Below are 20750 nucleotides of genomic sequence, written 5' to 3'. Positions count from 1 at the left end.
GACAATGGTAAAAATTGACAGTAAAAATTGACAACAGTAAAAATTGACAGTAAAAATTGATGGTCAAAATTGACAGTAAAAATTGATGATGGTCAAAATTGACAACACCAAAATTGATGGTCAGAATTGATGACACTAAAATTGATGGTCAAAATTGACAACAGTCAAAATTGACAACACCAAAATTGACAGTCAAAATTGACAACACCAAAATTGATGACACCAAAATTGACAGTAAAAATTGATGATGCCAAAATTGACAGTAAAAATTGACAATGGTCAAAATTGATGACACCAAAATTGATGGTCAGAATTGACAACACCAAAATTGATGGTCAAAATTGACAACACCAAAATTGACAGTAAAAATTGATGATGGTAAAAATTGACAGTAAAAATTGACAACAGTAAAAATTGACAGTAAAAATTGACAACAGTAAAAATTGACAGTAAAAATTGACAACAGTCAAAATTGACAGTAAAAATTGACAATGCCAAAATTGACAGTAAAAATTGATGAGTCAAAATTGACAACAGTAAAAATTGACAATGCTAAAATTGATGACAGTCAAAATTGACAGTAAAAATTGACAGTCAAAATTGACAGTCAAAATTGATGGTCAAAATTGATGACAGTCAAAATTGACTGTCAAAATTGATGATGGTAAAAATTGATGTTGTCAAAATTGACAGCCAAAATTGACAACAGTCAAAATTGATGATGGTCAAAATTGACTGTCAAAATTGATGACAGTAAAAATTGATGTTGTCAAAATTGATAGCCAAAATTGGTCACAGCAGTCAAAATTGACGACACCAAAATTGACAGTCAAAATTGACAACACCAAAATTGACAGTCAAAATTGACAACAGCCAAAATTGATGACAGCCAAAATTGGTCACAGCAGTCAAAATTGACAACACCAAAATTGACAGTAAAAATTGACAGTGAAAATTGATGACAGTAAAAATTGACAGTAAAAATTGATGACGCCAAAATTAACAGTCAAAATTGACAACACCAAAATTGACAATGCCAAAATTGACAGTCAAAATTGACAACACCAAAATTGATGGTCAAAATTGACAACAGCCAAAATTGACACCAGCCAAAATTGGTCACGGCAGTCAAAATTGATGATGCCAAAATTGACAGTAAAAATTGATGGTGAAAATTAACAACAGTAAAAATTGACTGTAAAAATTGACAACAGTAAAAATTGATGGTCAAATTCAGCAGCCACAACTGACAACAGTGAAACTTGCTGACCAAACTCAATGGTTAAAACACATCTTGTGCATCTGCAACAGGTTCAGCTCATTAAAAACTGGTGGTCAAAATTGATGATGATGAAAATTGATGGTAGAAATTGGTGATCAACACTTACAGCCAATAGTCTGCAGCCTCATTCTTTGGAGGAACTGTATTCTGGTTGATATTGATGTTAGCCATTGTTGGTGGCCAATATCAGTGGTTAGAATTAATCAGAGAGAGCCAGTATCACCATAAGCAACTCAAATCAAACATGTTCAGATATTCTGCCACACCATGCTTAAAGACTGTGGAGCTTCAGCAGTGTCTCAAGCTCCAGACTGGGAAAAGAGACTCAGCATCAGCATGTCATGACACATCATACACATCTCTGGATGAGAGAATCCTCCTTCTTGAATGAAAGGCCACAGGCACCATACCAACAGTTGATGGCATCAGAGAATATGCTGGCACACATTTGATAGGGTGCTAATATTAGCCAGTCACACCATCACCAGGCTGAAGGCTCATTGGCGCATCCAACTGTCAAGTATTCAGCATCAACACAACTATAGTGGGAGATATGATGAATGGCTTTCAGCTGAAATTGCTTTGATTGAATCTAACTACTGATCTATTCAACTCTGCAGAACAAATCATCTAGAACAAACAGTCATGATTGTTCCATATATCTCTAATAATATCCAGGCATCTTGACAGAAGTGCTGCATGGTCCTTGAGTGTTTCTTTTTAAATTTCACAGTCACACAGCCATGCTGGGTCTCATACTGTATCCAGATCAATCACATCTTGAACTATGCCAGCCTCTCTCTGCAGCAACATCACCAGTTCATTGAAACTCTTCCACATTGCCTGCCAGTCAAGAATGTTGCTTTTAACCTGGACATCTCTGCACACCAGGCAGTAGGTGTACATGGCCTTGTTCATCTGCCTGTAGTGGTGAATGTGTGTCTTGTCCTGGGCCTCATCTCTCTCCAACCAGCTCAGGCTCAGCAGGATAAGTCAGAAGACACAAACACAGGTGTAGCCTATATCTAGAATCTTCAGAATGCTGATTAGGATGCCTGGACTGGCATCAGTCTCACCTTCAGGCAGTGGCAGGTCCTGATTGAAGATGTTAATGCACATGTCTCAGTTCTCAACACTCATACTGCTATAGACTGCTGCAACACAGTAGCCTTGCTTCTGCAGCCACTGTATAGAAAGTTAGCCAGGGAAGAAAACACAAGAAAAGAGGATGTGGTAACCTACCACCTCAAGCATGTGAACCATGTGGGGGAATTCTGTCAGGATAACAATCTTCTCTGAACACCTACAATAGTCTCTCCCCATGCTCTGCAGGATGTGTTGAATCACACAACACTTGAAGCTGGAATTGGCCAGGGTATTGATTGCATGAATGTACAGTACCTTCTTGTCCCCACCAGCATGCCACCCATTCTCCATCATCTCCTCATCAGTAAGCTTGAGCTCACATTGCTCAGTCTTCATAAGGTCCAGAAGGGCTGGAAAGATGGCAATGATCCAGTTTATGCATGACTTCTTGAAAAAGATCTGGCTGGAAAGCTCAGATTTAGATTCTTGATCATGCTTCTTTCATTCCTGCAGGCTTCTCATGTAGCTGTCTTTTAGTTTTTGAATTTCACACTGCTCACACTGCTGGAGCTCATCTCTGATCTTGGACTCTAGACTGCAGAGAACATCATGATGGTGGTTGTGAGGCAGCTCCATGATAGGTTTGTCAAACCAACTTGTCTCAGTGGTGCAGCAGATCATCAGACACTTGAGCACCTGACCAAACTGGTGTGCTGCTGACTGGAACTTGATCTGTTCTGTTCTGAACAGCTGCTTCTTGCTGATCAGTAGCTGCACTCTGGCTGAGAGGGTCTTCCATTGATCAGGTTTGGCAAATTACAGTCTGGCATCATTATCTTATTTGTCAGAGGCCAGTATCATCATTCAGGAGAGCATGTCTGTCAGTCCTTTATTATACAGTGTTCTGGAGAGCAGCCAGGTGGCTGGAATGTAGTCTTGCTTCCCTGTGGCTGCATTAATCTCTTGAAACTGTCTGATGGTCTTGCTGTCAAAGCTCTTCTTCTGGTGGCATTCATCTCAGATCATGGCTCACCATCACAATTGCTGGGCATCTTGTTTCTGAATGTCACAGAGGGGTATCATCACATAGCTGGAGAGTGAGCCTGGTGTGGTCAGGAACATGTGCTAATAACTCTACTGGAGACTCAGATCATGTTGTCTCAGCATTGTGTGCTGTACAGTCTGTATGAACACATGGCCCAAGTTACCAACCTTTGTGGGAGTTAAGTCTCCATGGCCAATGAAGAGATTCAGTTTCAGACAGTTCTCTGAGTCACAGGGGATAGAGTTGACCCACTCTCTCACTCAGGAGAGAAGAAGACCTTTGAGCACTACCACCAGCATTGCACCTCACAGCAGTTGACTCAGACAGCATGCAGTCACCCCATCCAGAACACAGCCACACAGAATGGGGAACATATTCTGAGAGAGACATCTTAGATGATGCTGCTTTGAACCCTCATGTTCTTCTTCTGTATCCATGACTGCAGGAAGATGCTTGTTGGCCATTGCAAGATTCTTACAGCACTGTTTGATATGCAGGCAGTTGTAGATGATCCAGGCACTCAGAACAAAGTACAATATCATCTTCATGGTTTTGTCAATTCCCATCTCATCAGTAATGAATCCACCTTGCTCTAACTCTTGATTCTTGAGAAGCATCCAGAATGCACAGTAAAGCTGGTAGAGTGGAGTGTCTTGCAGCATGCCACAGATAAGAATCTTTCTGGTTGAATCCATGCTGTCATTTTCATTCTGCAGGAGCATGAAGAAACTGATGAAATCCCACCATATTTGGCTGTCCATCTGCTCACATCAAAATCTGCCAGGCTTGATGAGTTCCACCAGGTCAACTTGCTCAGTGTTGCCCTCATCACTGGTTTGTGGCTCAGGTCCCAGTTGTGTCACCTCATCAAGAAACTCATAACCCATGTCCAAGAGTAAAGTGTCATTATTATTGATCATCTCAACATCTGGGGAGCAGTGCTCTTGTTGAATTTCACAGGGTAGAGTTGGTGGGCCCTCTTTTTGAATTTCACTAGATGAAGCTGGCAGATATTCATTTTGAATTTCACTGTCCTTAATTGGTACTGATGTTGTTCTTGAAACTGGCTGCTTAACCACAATATGCACAGGTGTGGAGTCACATTTACAGTTATCTCTGATCTGGGTCAGGCCATCTTGAGAATTCTGAGCTTCAGTGGAGGCAGTGGAGACAGCACCTGGATTTGGTGGATCTATTACAGTGTCCAAGTTCATTGGAGTATCTGGGTGGTTGGCCATGCTATCAATTTCTTGTTGAATTTCACAGGGTAGGGTTGGTGGGCCCTCTTTTTGAATTTCACTGGGTGAAGCTGGCAGATATTCATTTTGAATTTTGCTGTCCTTGGTTGGTGCTGATGTTGTTCTTGAAACTGGCTGGGTCAGGCCATCTTGAGAATCCTGAGCTTTGGTGGAGGCAGTGGAGATAGTGTCTGTATTTGGTGGATCTATTACAGTGTCCAAGTTCATTGGAGTGTCTGAATGGCTAGCCATACTATCAATTCCATTGAAGCCATTCTTGTGGTCACAATGCAGCTCATCAATAGTTATGTTCATGTGCATGCTGTTCTGGGGGCTGTCTTGATTGTGTTGAGAGAGAGGACAAGAGGAAGACAGTATGGATGCAGAAGATAGTGAGTGTGTAGTGATCCAGCATCAGCAGGTTGCAGGTATATCATGATGCTCATCATCATCTAAGAACTCTGTCTCTGGACCTTCAGACATGTTCCCATCATTGTTGGAGCTGGTGACTGACATAATTTGTCTTTTTTGAATTTCATGGGTATGGGTGGGCTCCATGTTCCAGGTGATGATCACAAAGTTGAGGGTCAGAGATCCATCTGTTCCTTTGCTCAGAATCTTCTCCAGCTGCATCATGCACACTGATTACCACAGTTGCTTGTTGATGATGATGATCTGCTCATCCAGGCTCTTGATAATCTGAGAGTTGCAATGAAATTTACAGTCAGTAGTCAGAATACTCTGCCACTCTGTCCAATCCTTCTTGGAGAGTGTTCCCTGCCTGTCTAATGTGCAATGTGACAGCAATTTGTTAATCTGGCAGACTGACACACAGCCAGAGACTGTATTTCTGGTGAAGATAATGACTTGGTACAGTTCTTTAGCTGCTGGTGTCAGAGGCTTGGCCAAACCTGGCACATACCACAGAGTGCTTGACATAGTGGGACAGGTCTCAAGAGACTCAAGTGCAGAGAGGAAAGATGTTAGTCTGGAGGCAGCTGTAGCCAACAATGGCTGCCAAACAGGTGTTGATGAGGAAATCTGGGAACTCACAGGCTTGGGAAATAAATCTTGCTGAATGCCATACCACTGTTGTCTTGTTTTCTGGTACTGGACCTGCACAATAAGCTACACAAGCACTCCACAGACATTCTCACAGTTAGACTCACTCTTCCAGACCTGCAGGACCTTGTTGCCAAAGCTCTCTTGAGAAATGGTGTGCTCCACTACAGTAATCCAGCTCTCCTTCAGCACCCTCTTAGCTACTGCTTGATGAAGAAGGTCCTGAATCTCCTTGTTATGAAGCTCTTGCATGACCTTTTTCAGATCAAGTAGCTCCTCCACTGTCAAGCCAAGCATGGCTTTGACATGAGTCTCATTCATTGTTATCATGTTGTACTGGAAGAAATATCATGTCAGTGTTTCTTGATCTGATGTCATACAGAAATCAGGCAGTGGCACAGCAAATCTTTTTGAATTTCACTATCTTTTCAAAACAAAGCAGGATCTTGACTTTGTGATGTGTGATTCTTGATGCTGGATGGCTGCTCAATCTCTCATGATGGTCCTTGACAGTGGTTCAGCATCTTCAGATGTTCAGTCAGCTCTGATCTTGGTGCCTTACAATGCTTAAGTGGGTGATGCTGAACTTACAATGCAGCTATTGAATACTGGGAGGGATAATCAAGAGGTTTCAAAGTCAATGCAATTGTAATTGAGAAGGTTGTCAGAATCAGAAATGTTGTGGATGAGAAGCAAAGCCTGAAGCAAAGTATTGATATGAAGTGAATGTAAACATTACAGGATCCCTCTGACTCTATAATCACATTGGACTCTCATGATGAATGCCATTTGCTGTAATTAGTGACTTGTCATTGTTTTTGCTTCTCAGTCTGTCCTCAATTCTACACATCAAAAAGCCATCCAAGGCCTGCTCCATAATATCTTGCCAACCACTGCTGATCCATCTTCTATCACATTTTCATTGCCTTGCTAAGTGCCTGCCTGCCCAGGCAGCACAGCTGAGCAGCATGAGCTGCAGATACTGGATTCATGGAAAATGCCAGCTTGATGATTGCTGCAAGTTCCAGCACAGCCTGTCAACACAAGCATCTGGGGGTGACATCCCAAGTGAAATTAAAAAAAAGGAGATAGCCCACTGCAAGTTCTGGCTGAGGGGAAACTGCATTCAAGAAATGAAATGCTGGTTTGGACATGTTCCAGCAGAAAAGAAATATGCTCTGCAGAATGAGCATGGCAAAGATATGGGCTCAAGAGTCCTATTCTGTGGCAATTTTCTTGATCATGGCTGACTGAAGCACAGAGCTAGGCCACATATATGAGTGTCCTGTCTGCAGGGAGACAATAATATCCACAATCTTTCCAGTGCTATCAAACTGCATCCATTGCATTTGTCCAGGTAAGAGACTCTATTTAGTGATGTGCTTGTTGCAACACTGATGCTGATGGAGGTCCACAGAGTGCATCACAATTATTCAAGAACAGAACAAGAATGGATTGCTCTGGATACCAGGCAATGACCTGCTGAAAAACAGAGAATGTTGCCCACTGTATCATTCCCCCATCTATTTTATTGTGATGGTCTCAGTCTGGCCACTTACTGAAGATGAGCACTTGGCTGCAATCAAGCAGTATCTGAGATGTTAAAAGGAAACACTGTGCTGGTTCTTTAAAGCCAGCTTCAGAAAATGGAGGCAGAATGGGTATAAGACAGAGTATCTTTATTGTTCCTGGAGGAACAGATGCCACTTCAAGCACCAACTTTCTGGTTCAACCACTCCCTTCCACTTCAAATGGCCTTTTGTGCAGGCAATGATGGACTAATGGCAGAAGACAAGAAGAGAAAAGACACTAGAAGTGTCTCCAGAGGTGGCCAGTGTCCAGTCAATTCCAGACATCTATAACATTGACTCTGATAAGGACTCAGAGGATGGAATGCTCATAACTGAAGAAGAAGATCAAGAGCTGGTGACCATGAGGCAGATCCTCTCAAGAGCTGAGTTACTTACATAGGTTGTTGATAGAGAATTTGAATGGATATATCAATGTGCACAGCTGGAACAGGAGAGACAGGCACAAGAGAATCATAAAGGGCAGCTACTTCAGCCATATCAATTCTGGTAGTGCAGCACCAACAGTGAAATTCAAAAACCAATAGCTAATGCAGAGATGAAAATTCATTCTAATTTCAAGATTTTGTGCTTGTTTATCTTTCTTAATTTCCTTGATGCAGCAGGGAAAGTGACTGCAAATGTTTGTCATCAGTTTTGACCATCAATTTTGACCATCATCAATTTTGGCCATCATGACCAATTTTGGCCGTGTTAATTTTTACTATCATCAATTTTTACAGTCAATTTTGGCCGTGTCAATTTTGACCACCATGATCAATTTTGGCTGGCGTCAATTTTGGCTGTCGTCAATTTTGACTGTCAATTTTGGTGTTGTCAATTTTGACTGTCAACTTTGACCATCATCAATTTTTACTGTCAATTTTGGTGTCATCAATTTTGACCATCAATTTTGGTGTTGTCAATTTTGACCATCATCAATTTTGGCTGTTGTCAATTTTGACTGTCAATTTTGGTGTTGTCAATTTTGACCATTGTCAATTTTGGTGTCATTAATTTTGACCATTGTCAATTTTGACTGACAATTTTGGCATCATCAATTTTGACTGACAATTTTGGTGTCATCAATTTTGACTGTCAACTTTGACTGTTGTCAATTTTGACCATCATCAATTTTGGTGTCATCAATTTTGGTGTCATCAATTTTGACCATCATCAATTTTGGCTGTTGTCAATTTTGACCATCAATTTTGGCGTTGTCAATTTTGACCATCACCAATTTTGACCATTGTCAATTTTGGTGTTGTCAATTTTTACTGTCAATTTTGGTGTCATCAATTTTGACCATCAATTTTGGCATCATCAATTTTGACCATTGTCAATTTTGGTGTCATCAATTTTGACTGTCAATTTTGACCATCATCAATTTTTACCATCAATTTTGGTGTCATCAATTTTGACTGTCAATTTTGGCATCATCAATTTTGACTGACAATTTTGGCATCATCAATTTTGACCGTCAACTTTGACCATTGTCAATTTTGGTGTTGTCAATTTTGACCATCAATTTTGGCGTCATCAATTTTGACCATTGTCAATTTTGACCATTGTCAATTTTGGTGTCATCAATTTTGACCATCAATTTTGACCATCATCAATTTTTACTGTCAATTTTGGTGTTGTCAATTTTGACCATCAATTTTGGTGTCATCAATTTTGACTGACAATTTTGGCATCATCAATTTTAACTGTCAACTTTGACCATCATCAATTTTTACCATCAATTTTGGTGTCATCAATTTTGACCATCAATTTTGGTGTCGTCAATTTTGACCATCAATTTTGATGTCATCAATTTTGACCATCAATTTTGGCATTGTCAATTTTGACTGTCAATTTTGACCATCATCAATTTTGGCTGTTGTCAATTTTGGCATCATTAATCTTGACTGTCAATTTTGGTGTTGTCAATTTTTGCTGCCATATTCAGTTTTGACTGTCCTGACCATCATCAGCTTTGGACTGCTATCAGTTTTGACCAGTTTTGCCTGTTGGTAAAAATCACTACCACTAAGCAAAAAATCCCTTGCATGAGTTGGTTTGGAGTATGAAATCTTGGCAACAAAAATGAACTCTTGTCTGAGGTTGGTGTTAGATAATTATTTTTCCAACCCAACAAAATTCTGCAACAGAAATATCACCAAATTCACAACAACATCATGCACCTCCTGCAATCTCAATAGACAAAATTAAACCACAATTTTTGAATAGCAAAAAGATCTCATGGAGAGGATTCTTTTGGTGGTAATCTTAATTGAAACTGCCCACTGGTTGTGGAGAAAAAGGCCATGTAACAGAAATTACAAATTGGGTTAGCATGAAAAAGGACACTAACCCAATTTGAATTTCCATTACATCTACATTTTTGCCAATAACTCCACAACCATCCATCGTACAGACATAAGAGTACCACCATTCGAATCGTCTCGCCGAGCTGGTTAGAATGGGCCTATTTTTGTTAAAAAATATCAACTTTTGAATGTTATGACTATTTGGCCTATAGAATACAAATACGAACCCAACATGAGAGTACCACCGTTCAAATCCTCTCTCTGACCTGCTTACAATGCCCCTATTTATGTTACTCTACATCAACTGCTTGTGGAGAGAAACACCATGTCACAGAAATTACAAATTTGGTTAATATGAAAAAAAATCCTAACCCAATTTGAATTTCTGTTACATCTATATTTTTGCTAATCACTTCACAACCATCAATTGTACAGATATAAGACTACTACCATTGAAATTATCTCTCTGACTCAGTTACAATCACCCTATTTTTGTTAAAAAATATCAACTTTTACATGTTATATTTTAGTCAGTCTTTAATCTATAGAGTCTGTCCATACCTCTGGTCTCTGAACTCATTACAGTACTTAACTATCTTAATCTGCTTAAAAATTGATTTTCCTGCTTACTGAAATCTAACTCTAACTCTAATTCTGATCTCTTAATATAAATACAAATATAAATATAAATACAATTTAAAAAATAATATTAATTTAATTTAAATTTCTTTTATATTTATGTATTTAATAACTTGCTAATTATTTATTATACAAATATAAAACTATCACTGTTTGAATTATCTCTCTATCCTGCTTACAATAACTTTGTTTTTATTACTATATATCAACTTTTACCTCTTGTAACTTACTTACTATTTGCTCTATACATATATTTATATATAACTTATCAACTATAAATCATACAAATATAACACTATCACTCTTTGAATTATCTCTTTAACTTGCTTACAATCTTTCTATTTTTGTTATAATATATCAACTTTTAAATCTTTTTTCTTACTCACTATTTACTATATATATCTCTATCTCTGATTTTATTATAGTGCTTAAACCTGCTTAAAAATTTATTTCAGTACACACTGAAATCTAACTTTAAGTTTAATTACATCTGCACTCTTATCTGTATCTGTATCTGTATCTACATCTGAATTTGATTTTATTACTGTACTTACTTGAACTCTAACCTGCTTGAATATTTATTTTAGTATTTAATAAAACTCTAGTGCACTTAAATCTTTGTTATTATATTTAGTAGCTCTCTAACTCTGTTTATAGACATACTTTGTCTTGAAATTTTCTGTTTTACTTTTATATTTCTATTCTAATTTTTATTCTGAGAATAGAATTACAATGAATTTATTCTCACCAGAATAAAACTATATTATTTAACAGTATATTAAAATCTTTCTGTGAAATCTAGAATTAAAATAAAACTAATATTAGAATTAAAATCTAACTAGTAGAATTAGCTCAACATCTAATGTAATACAATAAAACAAATCTGATAAACTATAACATAAAATCAGAAATTCTACTTTTATTTGTATTGTTAAAACATAAGAAAATTTGCTAATATTCTTAATATAATTTTATTAATTTTTTTAACTTTGAAAACATAATAAATTATTTTTATAGACATACTATAAACAACAAACACTTTTCAGTACTTATCTTTATAACTTTTTACACTTTCTATCTTAATATTTATCAACTATAAGAATATACATATCTAAACTTGCTTGTGTTTTTGAAGAAAATTACATCTAAACTCTTGTATTATTATTAATATTACATATTAATCTCTAAATAACTTAGAAATTAAAGAAATATTCAATTTTTTTGTAATATTTACTTCAGTACATCTGTTATTTATTTTATTTCTGAGAACAAAATCTTGATTACTAATTTTTTCAAGTACTTAATTATTTATTTTGAGAACTACTTTCTTATCTCTAAAAAGCTTTTGCTCAAAACATTCTTCTTTATTCTTTTTACTATTTAATTTAAGATAAAAACATATCCAAACTTTAACTGAATATTCACTATATAAATCAGCTTTTAAAGCAGAAACATATTATTTAAAAATATTATTAAACTTATTTTGTGATGCTTTTTCTTGATATTAAATCTATAGATCATTACTACTATTTTTTTAGTGTATAATATTTCTTAATTTTCAACTTGTATAACTCTTTTCTCAAGATAAAGTAATTCTGATTTCTTAAAAATAGTACTATCTTGTTTTTCTTGAAAATAAATTATTTTTAAATACTCAATATACAAGTATATAGTTTTCTTTGCATAAGAATATGATTTTTATTTCTGATATTCTTTAGTAAAAGTCTTGAAAATTGATATTAGATCTTGCTGTTTAAATTTAAAAGAAGAATCAAAATTAGAAGTCATTTTCATTATATTTTAAGAAATAATATTCTTGAATAAAAAACAGAAGATAGACTTTTGAAAATTAAAATTACTTATCTTAAAAATATCTTCCAACAATATTTTCTATCTTACTTGTTAGTTTATTTAAACTAGTTTAGTTGTTTTACTGAGAGCTAAAAATATTTATATAGTAAATTTTTCTTTAACCAGAACTACATTTATAAAATTCTGCTCTAGTTTTTTAAGAGAACTAGCAAACTATATGATTTTTTTGAACACTGTAACTGTGAAAATAGCTTCTAGAATAAAAACTATATAACAATTATTAAAGAGTTACAAATCAGAAAACTAAGCTAGTAAACCTAACAGATGTAAGCAATTATATCTCAAGAACTAGTTAAATTAATACTAGCAAGTATACTTTTCAAACAAAACTATCAAATTAGAGAGCTTTTGCAGAAAATCTTTCAAAAACCAGCTGAGAATATTCTTAAATTTAGTAGTAAAGACTCATATTCAAGATGCTAAAGTTAATATTATAAAAATAATATATATTTTGAGCAGAAAAGTAAGAAACACAACTGATTTTTTTAGATATAGTAGCAGTGCAGCACCAGAAAGCTAGTATATCTTTTATCAGATAGGAATGATAGCAAATCTGTCAAGACACTATAAATCTAGCTTGACTTTTTTCTTAAATATAGAAAAGATAATAAAAATTACTTTAATTTATAATATAGTTAATATAGCTTGTTTCTAATTCAAAATAGTTACTATAAGTATTTAAAACTTCTGTTTCACTAATTCATTCTAATTTTTCAGCTATCAAATAGTATTAAATATACTACTTACTAAAGCTTAGTCAGAATTTGCAAAGATTAATTTAGCTCAGCTATACTAATAGTATTAAGTTAATAAAGCTGATTTAGTATTAGCACAAAGTTTAAGAAGCAAAAATCAGATAGCAAGAGATAGAGAGATAAGATAAGAATAAATAAGATAAGATAAAAGCTCTAGCTTACTTAACATATCTTAATAAAATATATGTAAGCAAGAATCTTAGCAAGAAAACTTAAAATAAGAAAATGTTTGATAAAAGAATTTTCAGATAAAAATAATATAATAATATAATAACTGAAAGAAATATAATAAAGAAAATTAGAAAATTTATTTAAAAAGTATTATTAAGTTTATCTCTCAAAATAAAAATCTTGTAATTACTAAGTAATAGTATAAAAAGTGTTTCTGACAGATGTAAAGCTAGTATTATTTGTTTCTACTTATATCTTAATAACTAGTAAAGCAAATTACTTAAAAATTCAAAAGTCTCTTTAATAAAATGATAGCTTTCAAATAAGTATTATTTTATTCAATTTGAATAAAAATCAATTAAATTATAAAATAAGAAGATGAACTTAATTAAGTTTACAGATAACTATAGTTTAAATACTAATAACAATTGTTAATTATATGCTATTACTATTAACTGACATATAGTTTTCTTGAGTTATCTGACTATATCTAAATTATTAATATAATAATATCTTATTTAATTTGTAATTAAAAAAATATCTGCTTAAAGTCTTTAAATTTTTTAGAAAATTATTATTCAAGTAGATATTTATTCTTTTTCTTAGATATCTGAATCTTTTCATTAATCATTTAGTTAATCTAATACAGAAAAATAAGAAATATTTAAATATTTTTCTCTTTCATAAATTAATAAAATTCAACAGCTTTTATTATTATAATAAAATTCTTTTCATTTACTTACATCTGAGCTTGTAGTATTTGTGAAATGATGTAAGATATTTTTTTATTAATTAATTAGTTTGGTTATTTCAACTTTAATTAATATTTTTTATCAATTTTGACTTATTTTAGAATATAACTTAAAACAGTTTACAGTAATATTTTTCACAAGTCAAAATTAATAATAAAGATTTACAGAGAAACTTGATGACCAAAATTTGCAGTGAAAAGTAACAATCAAAATTAATGATCAAAATTAACAGCAAAAATTAATGGTGAAAATTAATAGCAAAAATTGACAAAAATTGATGATTAAAATTGATGACCAAAATTGATGACAAAAATTAATGGTGAAAATTGATGACAAAAATTGATGGTCAAAATTGATGGTCAAAATTGACAGTAAAAATTGACAATGGTCAAAATTGATGGCCAAAATTGACAGTTAAAATTGATGATGCCAAAATTGACAGCTAAAATTGACAGTAAAAATTGACAACAGTCAAAATTGACAATGCCAAAATTGATGGTCAAAATTGACAACGCCAAAATTGATGACACCAAAATTGACAGTCAAAATTGACAGTCAAAATTGATGACACCAAAATTGACAATGGTCAAAATTGACAACGCCAAAATTGACAGCCAAAATTGACAGTCAAAATTGATGGTCAAAATTGACAATGCCAAAATTGATGACACCAAAATTGACAGCCAAAATTGACAGTAAAAATTGACAGTAAAAATTGACAACAGTCAAAATTGACAACACTAAAATTGATGATGCCAAAATTGACAATGTCAAAATTGACAACAGTCAAAATTGACAGCACCAAAATTGACAGTCAAAATTGACAGTCAAAATTGACAGTTAAAATTGACAGTAAAAATTGACAACAGTCAAAATTGACAATGCCAAAATTGATGGTCAAAATTCACAGTCAAAATTGATGACACTAAAATTAACAGTAAAAATTGACAGTCAAAATTGACAATGCCAAAATTAATGGTCAAAATTCACAGTCAAAATTGATGACACTAAAATTAACAGTAAAAATTGACAGTCAAAATTGATGACACTAAAATTAACAGTAAAAATTCACAGTCAAAATTGATGACACTAAAATTGACAGTAAAAATTGACAGTCAAAATTGACAATGCCAAAATTAATGGTCAAAATTCACAGTCAAAATTGATGACACTAAAATTAACAGTAAAAATTGACAGTCAAAATTGATGACACCAAAATTGACAGTAAAAATTGACAGTCAAAATTGACAGTAAAAATTGATACTGCCAAAATTGACAGCCAAAATTGACAGTCAAAATTGATGACACCAAAATTAACAGCCAAAATTGACAGTCAAAATTGATGGTCAAAATTGACAATGCCAAAATTGATGACACTAAAATTGACAGTAAAAATTGACAGTCAAACTTGACAGCCAAAATTGACAGTCAAAATTGACAGTAAAATTTGATGATGCCAAAATTGACAATGCCAAAATTGACAACAGTTAAAATTGATGACACCAAAATTGACAGTAAAAATTAACAGCCAAAATTGACAGTAAAAATTAACAGTCAAAATTAACAACACCAAAATTAACAGTCAAAATTGACAACACTAAAATTGACAACAGTCAAAATTGACAACACCAAAATTGACAGCCAAAATTAACAGTAAAAATTGACAACAGTCAAAATTGACAACACCAAAATTGATGACAGTCAAAATTAATGATGCCAAAATTGACAGCCAAAATTGACAGCCAAAATTGACAGTCAAAATTGACAGTAAAGATTGACAATAGTCAAAGTTGACAATGCCAAAATTGACAGCCAAAATTAACAGTCAAAATTAATGACACCAAAATTGACAGTAAATATTGACAGTCAAAATTGACAATGCCAAAATTGACAGTCAAAATTGATGGCCAAAATTGACAGTCAAAATTGATGACACCAAAATTGACAGTAAAAATTGACAGTAAAAATTGACAGTCAAAATTGACAGTAAAAATTGATGCTGCCAAAATTGACAGCCAAAATTGACAGTCAAAATTGATGACACCAAAATTGACAGTAAAAATTGACAGTTAAAATTGACAGTAAAAATTGACACTGCCAAAATTGATGGCCAAAATTCACAGTCAAAATTGATGACACCAAAATTGACAGTAAAAATTGACAGTCAAAATTGATGGCCAAAATTGACAGTCAAAATTGACAACACTAAAATTGACAACAGTCAAAATTGACAACACCAAAATTGACAGCCAAAATTAACAGTAAAAATTGACAACAGTCAAAATTGACAACACCAAAATTAACAGCCAAAATTGACAGTCAAAATTGATGGTCAAAATTGACAATGCCAAAATTGATGACACTAAAATTGACAGTAAAAATTGACAGTCAAACTTGACAGCCAAAATTGACAGTCAAAATTGACAGTAAAATTTGATGATGCCAAAATTGACAACAGTTAAAATTGATGACACCAAAATTGATGACAGTCAAAATTAATGATGCCAAAATTGACAGCCAAAATTGACAGCCAAAATTGACAGTCAAAATTGACAGTAAAGATTGACAATAGTCAAAGTTGACAATGCCAAAATTGACAGTCAAAATTGACAGTAAAGATTGAAAATAGTCAAAGTTGACAATGCCAAAATTGACAGCCAAAATTAACAGTCAAAATTAATGACACTAAAATTGACAGTAAAAATTGACAGTCAAAATTAACAATGCTAAAATTGACAGTCAAAATTGACAACACCAAAATTGATGACAGTCAAAATTGACAGTAAAGATTGAAAATAGTCAAAGTTGACAATGCCAAAATTGACAGCCAAAATTAACAGTCAAAATTAATGACACTAAAATTGACAGTAAAAATTGACAGTCAAAATTAACAATGCTAAAATTGACAGTCAAAATTGACAACACCAAAATTGATGACAGTCAAAATTAATGATGCCAAAATTGACAGCCAAAATTGACAGCCAAAATTGACAGTCAAAATTGACAGTAAAGATTGACAATAGTCAAAGTTGACAATGCCAAAATTGACAGTCAAAATTGATGGCCAAAATTGACAGTCAAAATTGATGACACCAAAATTGACAGTAAAAATTGACAGTAAAAATTGACAGTCAAAATTGACAGTAAAAATTGATGCTGCCAAAATTGACAGCCAAAATTGACAGTCAAAATTGATGACACCAAAATTGACAGTCAAAATTGACAGTCAAAATTGACAGTCAAAATTGACAGTAAAAATTAATACTGCCAAAATTGATGGCCAAAATTGACAGTCAAAATTGATGACACCAAAATTGACAGTCAAAATTGACAACACTAAAATTGACAACAGTCAAAATTGACAACACCAAAATTGACAGTCAAAATTAACAGTAAAAATTGACAACAGTCAAAATTGACAACACCAAAATTGATGACAGTCAAAATTGATGATGCCAAAATTGACAGCCAAAATTGACAGCCAAAATTGACAGTCAAAATTAACAGTAAAAATTGACAATGGTCAAAGTTGACAATGCTAAAATTGACAGCCAAAATTAACAGTCAAAATTAATGACACCAAAATTGACAGTAAAAATTGACAGTCAAAATTGATGGCCAAAATTGACAGTCAAAATTGATAACACTAAAATTGACAACAGTCAAAATTGACAACACCAAAATTGACAGCCAAAATTAACAGTAAAAATTGACAACAGTCAAAATTGACAACACCAAAATTGATGACAGTCAAAATTAATGATGCCAAAATTGACAGCCAAAATTGACAGCCAAAATTGACAGTCAAAATTGACAACACCAAAATTGATGACAGTCAAAATTGATGATGCCAAAATTGACAGCCAAAATTGACAGCCAAAATTGACAGTCAAAATTAACAGTAAAGATTGACAATGGTCAAAGTTGACAATGCCAAAATTGAGAGCCAAAATTAACAGTCAAAATTAATGACACCAAAATTCACAGTCAAAATTGACACTGCCAAAATTGACAGTAAAAATTGACAGTCAAAATTGATGACACCAAAATTGACAGTAAAAATTGACAGTCAAAATTGACAGTAAAAATTGACGCCGCCAAAATTGATGGCCAAAATTGACAGTCAAAATTGATGACACCAAAATTGACAGTAAAGATTGACAGTCAAAATTGATAGTCAAACTTGACAGCCAAAATTGACAGTCAAAATTGACAATGCCAAAATTGACAACAGTCAAAATTGACAACGCCAAAATTGACAGCTAAAATTAACAGTCAAAATTGATGGTCAAAATTGACAGTAAAAATTGACGCCGCCAAAATTGATGGCCAAAATTGACAGTCAAAATTGATGACACCAAAATTGACAGTAAAGATTGACAGTCAAAATTGACGGCTAAAATTGACAGTCAAAATTGATGACACCAAAATTGACAGTAAAAATTAACAGTAAAAATTGACAATGGTAAAAATTGACAGTTAAAATTGATAACAGTAAAATTTGACAGTCAAAAATTAACAACTAAAATTGATGGTGAAAATTGACAGGGAAAATTGTCACTAAAATTGACAGTCAAAACTGACTTAAGAAGCCAGTGCTGTCACAACTATACTTTTTCTTTTCCATAATGAGTGACCTGCTGAGACATTTGAGCTAAACACTCAATAGTCTTTTGACTTGGTACCCATGCTTTCTCAAAGTCAGACTGATTGAGCACTTATACTGTTTGGTCTCTTCCTGCAGCTTTATACTGATATGTCTTTATGGCAGTTCTGTACTAATTATAATAAAAGGCCTCTATCTGTGCAACTTTCAACCACTGCTGCATATATCTCTAACACCATGCATGTTTTTCCTGCTTTCTCATCAGACTTTCTGGGTCAGAATTCTCCTCAAGATTCATTCTGGTCACTCTGAGCCCAAGCAGTATCAGATTGCTGTTGGGCTGGAGCTGAGAGCAAGACTGCCAAAATCAAGTTACTCTTGAAAGATTCATGCTCTGGACCTGCTGTCTCTCTGTCTCAACAAGAGCCTGAATGTGCAACACAAGCTGGAATGTAAGCCACTTGCAGTTAATATGCAGCTGGCTTGCAGATTTGCTCTCTTTTTGTATGAATAAGTATAGAACATGATGTTTAGCTACAGTAGTCTGAAGATAGCAGCTCAGCTCACTGAAACATACACCAGCAGCTAGCAAAAAGACTTCTGGATTGAGAGATATTGCTGCAGAAACAAAATATTGACTCTGTTCAATGGCAAGCCAGACATCAAGATTACTGGAGACTGAGGAAAGAGCCACATCCAGAGATAAAGATTGACTATCAGCCTTCCAACCTGCCAGAGACAGCTCATTAATCATGTCCAGCTTAATAATGGTGAGTTCTGGCCAGTACTGCTGAAGGTAGTTGACCAGTTCTGGATGGGTGCTAGCCCAGCTTCACAGTTTTTCTTTCTTTCCACATGTCCAGAAGACCACTGTGCTTGAATAGAGCAAGATCCAGTGGCTGCAGATGAAGATCTGCTTCACAATTGTCTGTCACTCACAGGCCTGCTGAGTTCCATACACACTGACAATGATATCAAAAAACTGGTGAAAGAGAATCTGGTACTGCTTTGACTCCCAGTATTTATGTAGCCAGTTGCCATTCCCATCATTATTCCAGTTCCAGAGTTATGTAAAGAGCATCTTAATGTTCCTGACTTTCATTCTGGAGTCTGTAATGAACTGAATATCTTCCCAAAAGTAGGAATTTTGAAAGATTTGTGAGATACCAGCACAGGTGAGTGGAATTTCATCATTATATGCATTCTCAAGTCTAGTGAAATAGAGTAGCTGTTAAATGATACAGTCAGTCAGACTTCTGAAGATATTCTTCTGGAAGGCTCTCAGACAGAGAGTCACCAGCAGCTGCAGCAGCAGTACAGAGCAGGCAGAATCTAGATAAACATTCAATATGCAGCTGAATACATCATGAAAGAGCATAAAGTCAGACTTGGACTTGATCAGTTACTGGTACTGCTGGTGGTAGACTATCTGTAGAGTTGGGGTGTTGAAGATCATGTGTACTCAATGTGATGGCTTGAATGTCATGACCATCTAGTCAAGCTTGTCAAGAAACCAGGCATAGTCATACAGCTTCAGTGTGGATGCCATCTCAAGACTCTTCTGAATCTGCTTCATATCAGAATTCTCTGGGGGTAATTGTATCCAGCAATCAAGCTACAGATTATTGCTACAGCAGAGGTGGTTGCTCTGGTCTCTATACATGTACAGAAGATATTGAAGAAACATTATTATTATCTGAGTGTATTTCCAGTGTATTACAGTATGTAGCTGCAGGCTGTAGATCATCTTAAACTCAGTACACAGCTTGTTGATATTTCACTATAGCTACTCCAGAAGCTGGTCAGTGCAATAGTTGAGGAAGAGTACTGAGTATTAGGGCACAACTGTAAGATGATTAGCTAGATTACTTTTCCAGAGAATTCAGTTCATGACCTGCAGAACAGCAGCAGTGATCTAGTACTTCTCTCAAGTTCCATAGAATTACTGGCAGCAGTCAGAAATGATGACATGGCATCATCACTTGGTGTGGATGTACACATGCAGCAAGGCCAGAGAGAAATAGCTGATGATCTTTCTAATATGCTGCCAGATCCATACCAGTTCAGTATCCAGAGTCAATATGTCCAGATTCTTATTTGCAAACAGGAAATGCTGGCTGGCTGTAAAGATCTTCTTGATGATGTTGTAGAACTGACAGTAGAGCAGACTCTGATGGTGAAGTGGGGAGCACCAGTGCAGCTCTAGTATCATAAACTCCAGATCATGCAGAAATGACAGCAGATAGAACTGCTTGCATCAGAACTCTTTCTGTAGACATTCATGTTCTGAATTAGAAGTCTGAGTATCAGTAACCAGTGTATCATCTGCTGAATGTTCATTCAGATTGCTGGTACTCTTTTC

General features: G+C 34.5%; 2 protein-coding genes across 2 annotated transcripts; both read right to left on the bottom strand.

Annotated features, from left to right (window-relative positions):
* Positions 1-1384: 1384 nt before the first annotated feature.
* Positions 1385-3420, bottom strand: CIMG_13151 (uncharacterized protein; the record flags this gene model as incomplete). Its single annotated transcript, XM_001243501.2, has 10 exons — positions 1385-1429; positions 1638-1741; positions 1924-1987; positions 2042-2230; positions 2425-2467; positions 2525-2556; positions 2684-2778; positions 2929-3128; positions 3267-3318; positions 3402-3420. 10 exons carry the CDS (start codon positions 3418-3420, stop codon positions 1385-1387), a joined length of 843 nt encoding a protein of 280 aa, XP_001243502.2.
* Positions 3421-9209: 5789 nt separating this feature from the next.
* On the bottom strand, positions 9210-9693 carry CIMG_13150 (uncharacterized protein; the record flags this gene model as incomplete). Its single annotated transcript, XM_001243498.2, has 2 exons — positions 9210-9381; positions 9638-9693. 2 exons carry the CDS (start codon positions 9691-9693, stop codon positions 9210-9212), a joined length of 228 nt encoding a protein of 75 aa, XP_001243499.2.
* Between the last annotated feature and the right edge of the window lie 11057 nt (positions 9694-20750).

This window comes from Coccidioides immitis, assembly GCF_000149335.2.
Source record: "Coccidioides immitis RS genomic scaffold supercont3.2, whole genome shotgun sequence".
In the NCBI taxonomy this organism is placed as follows: domain Eukaryota; kingdom Fungi; phylum Ascomycota; class Eurotiomycetes; order Onygenales; family Onygenaceae; genus Coccidioides; species Coccidioides immitis.
The sequence above is the reverse complement of the archived record's forward strand: the minus strand, read 5'-3'. Positions and strand labels throughout refer to the sequence as shown.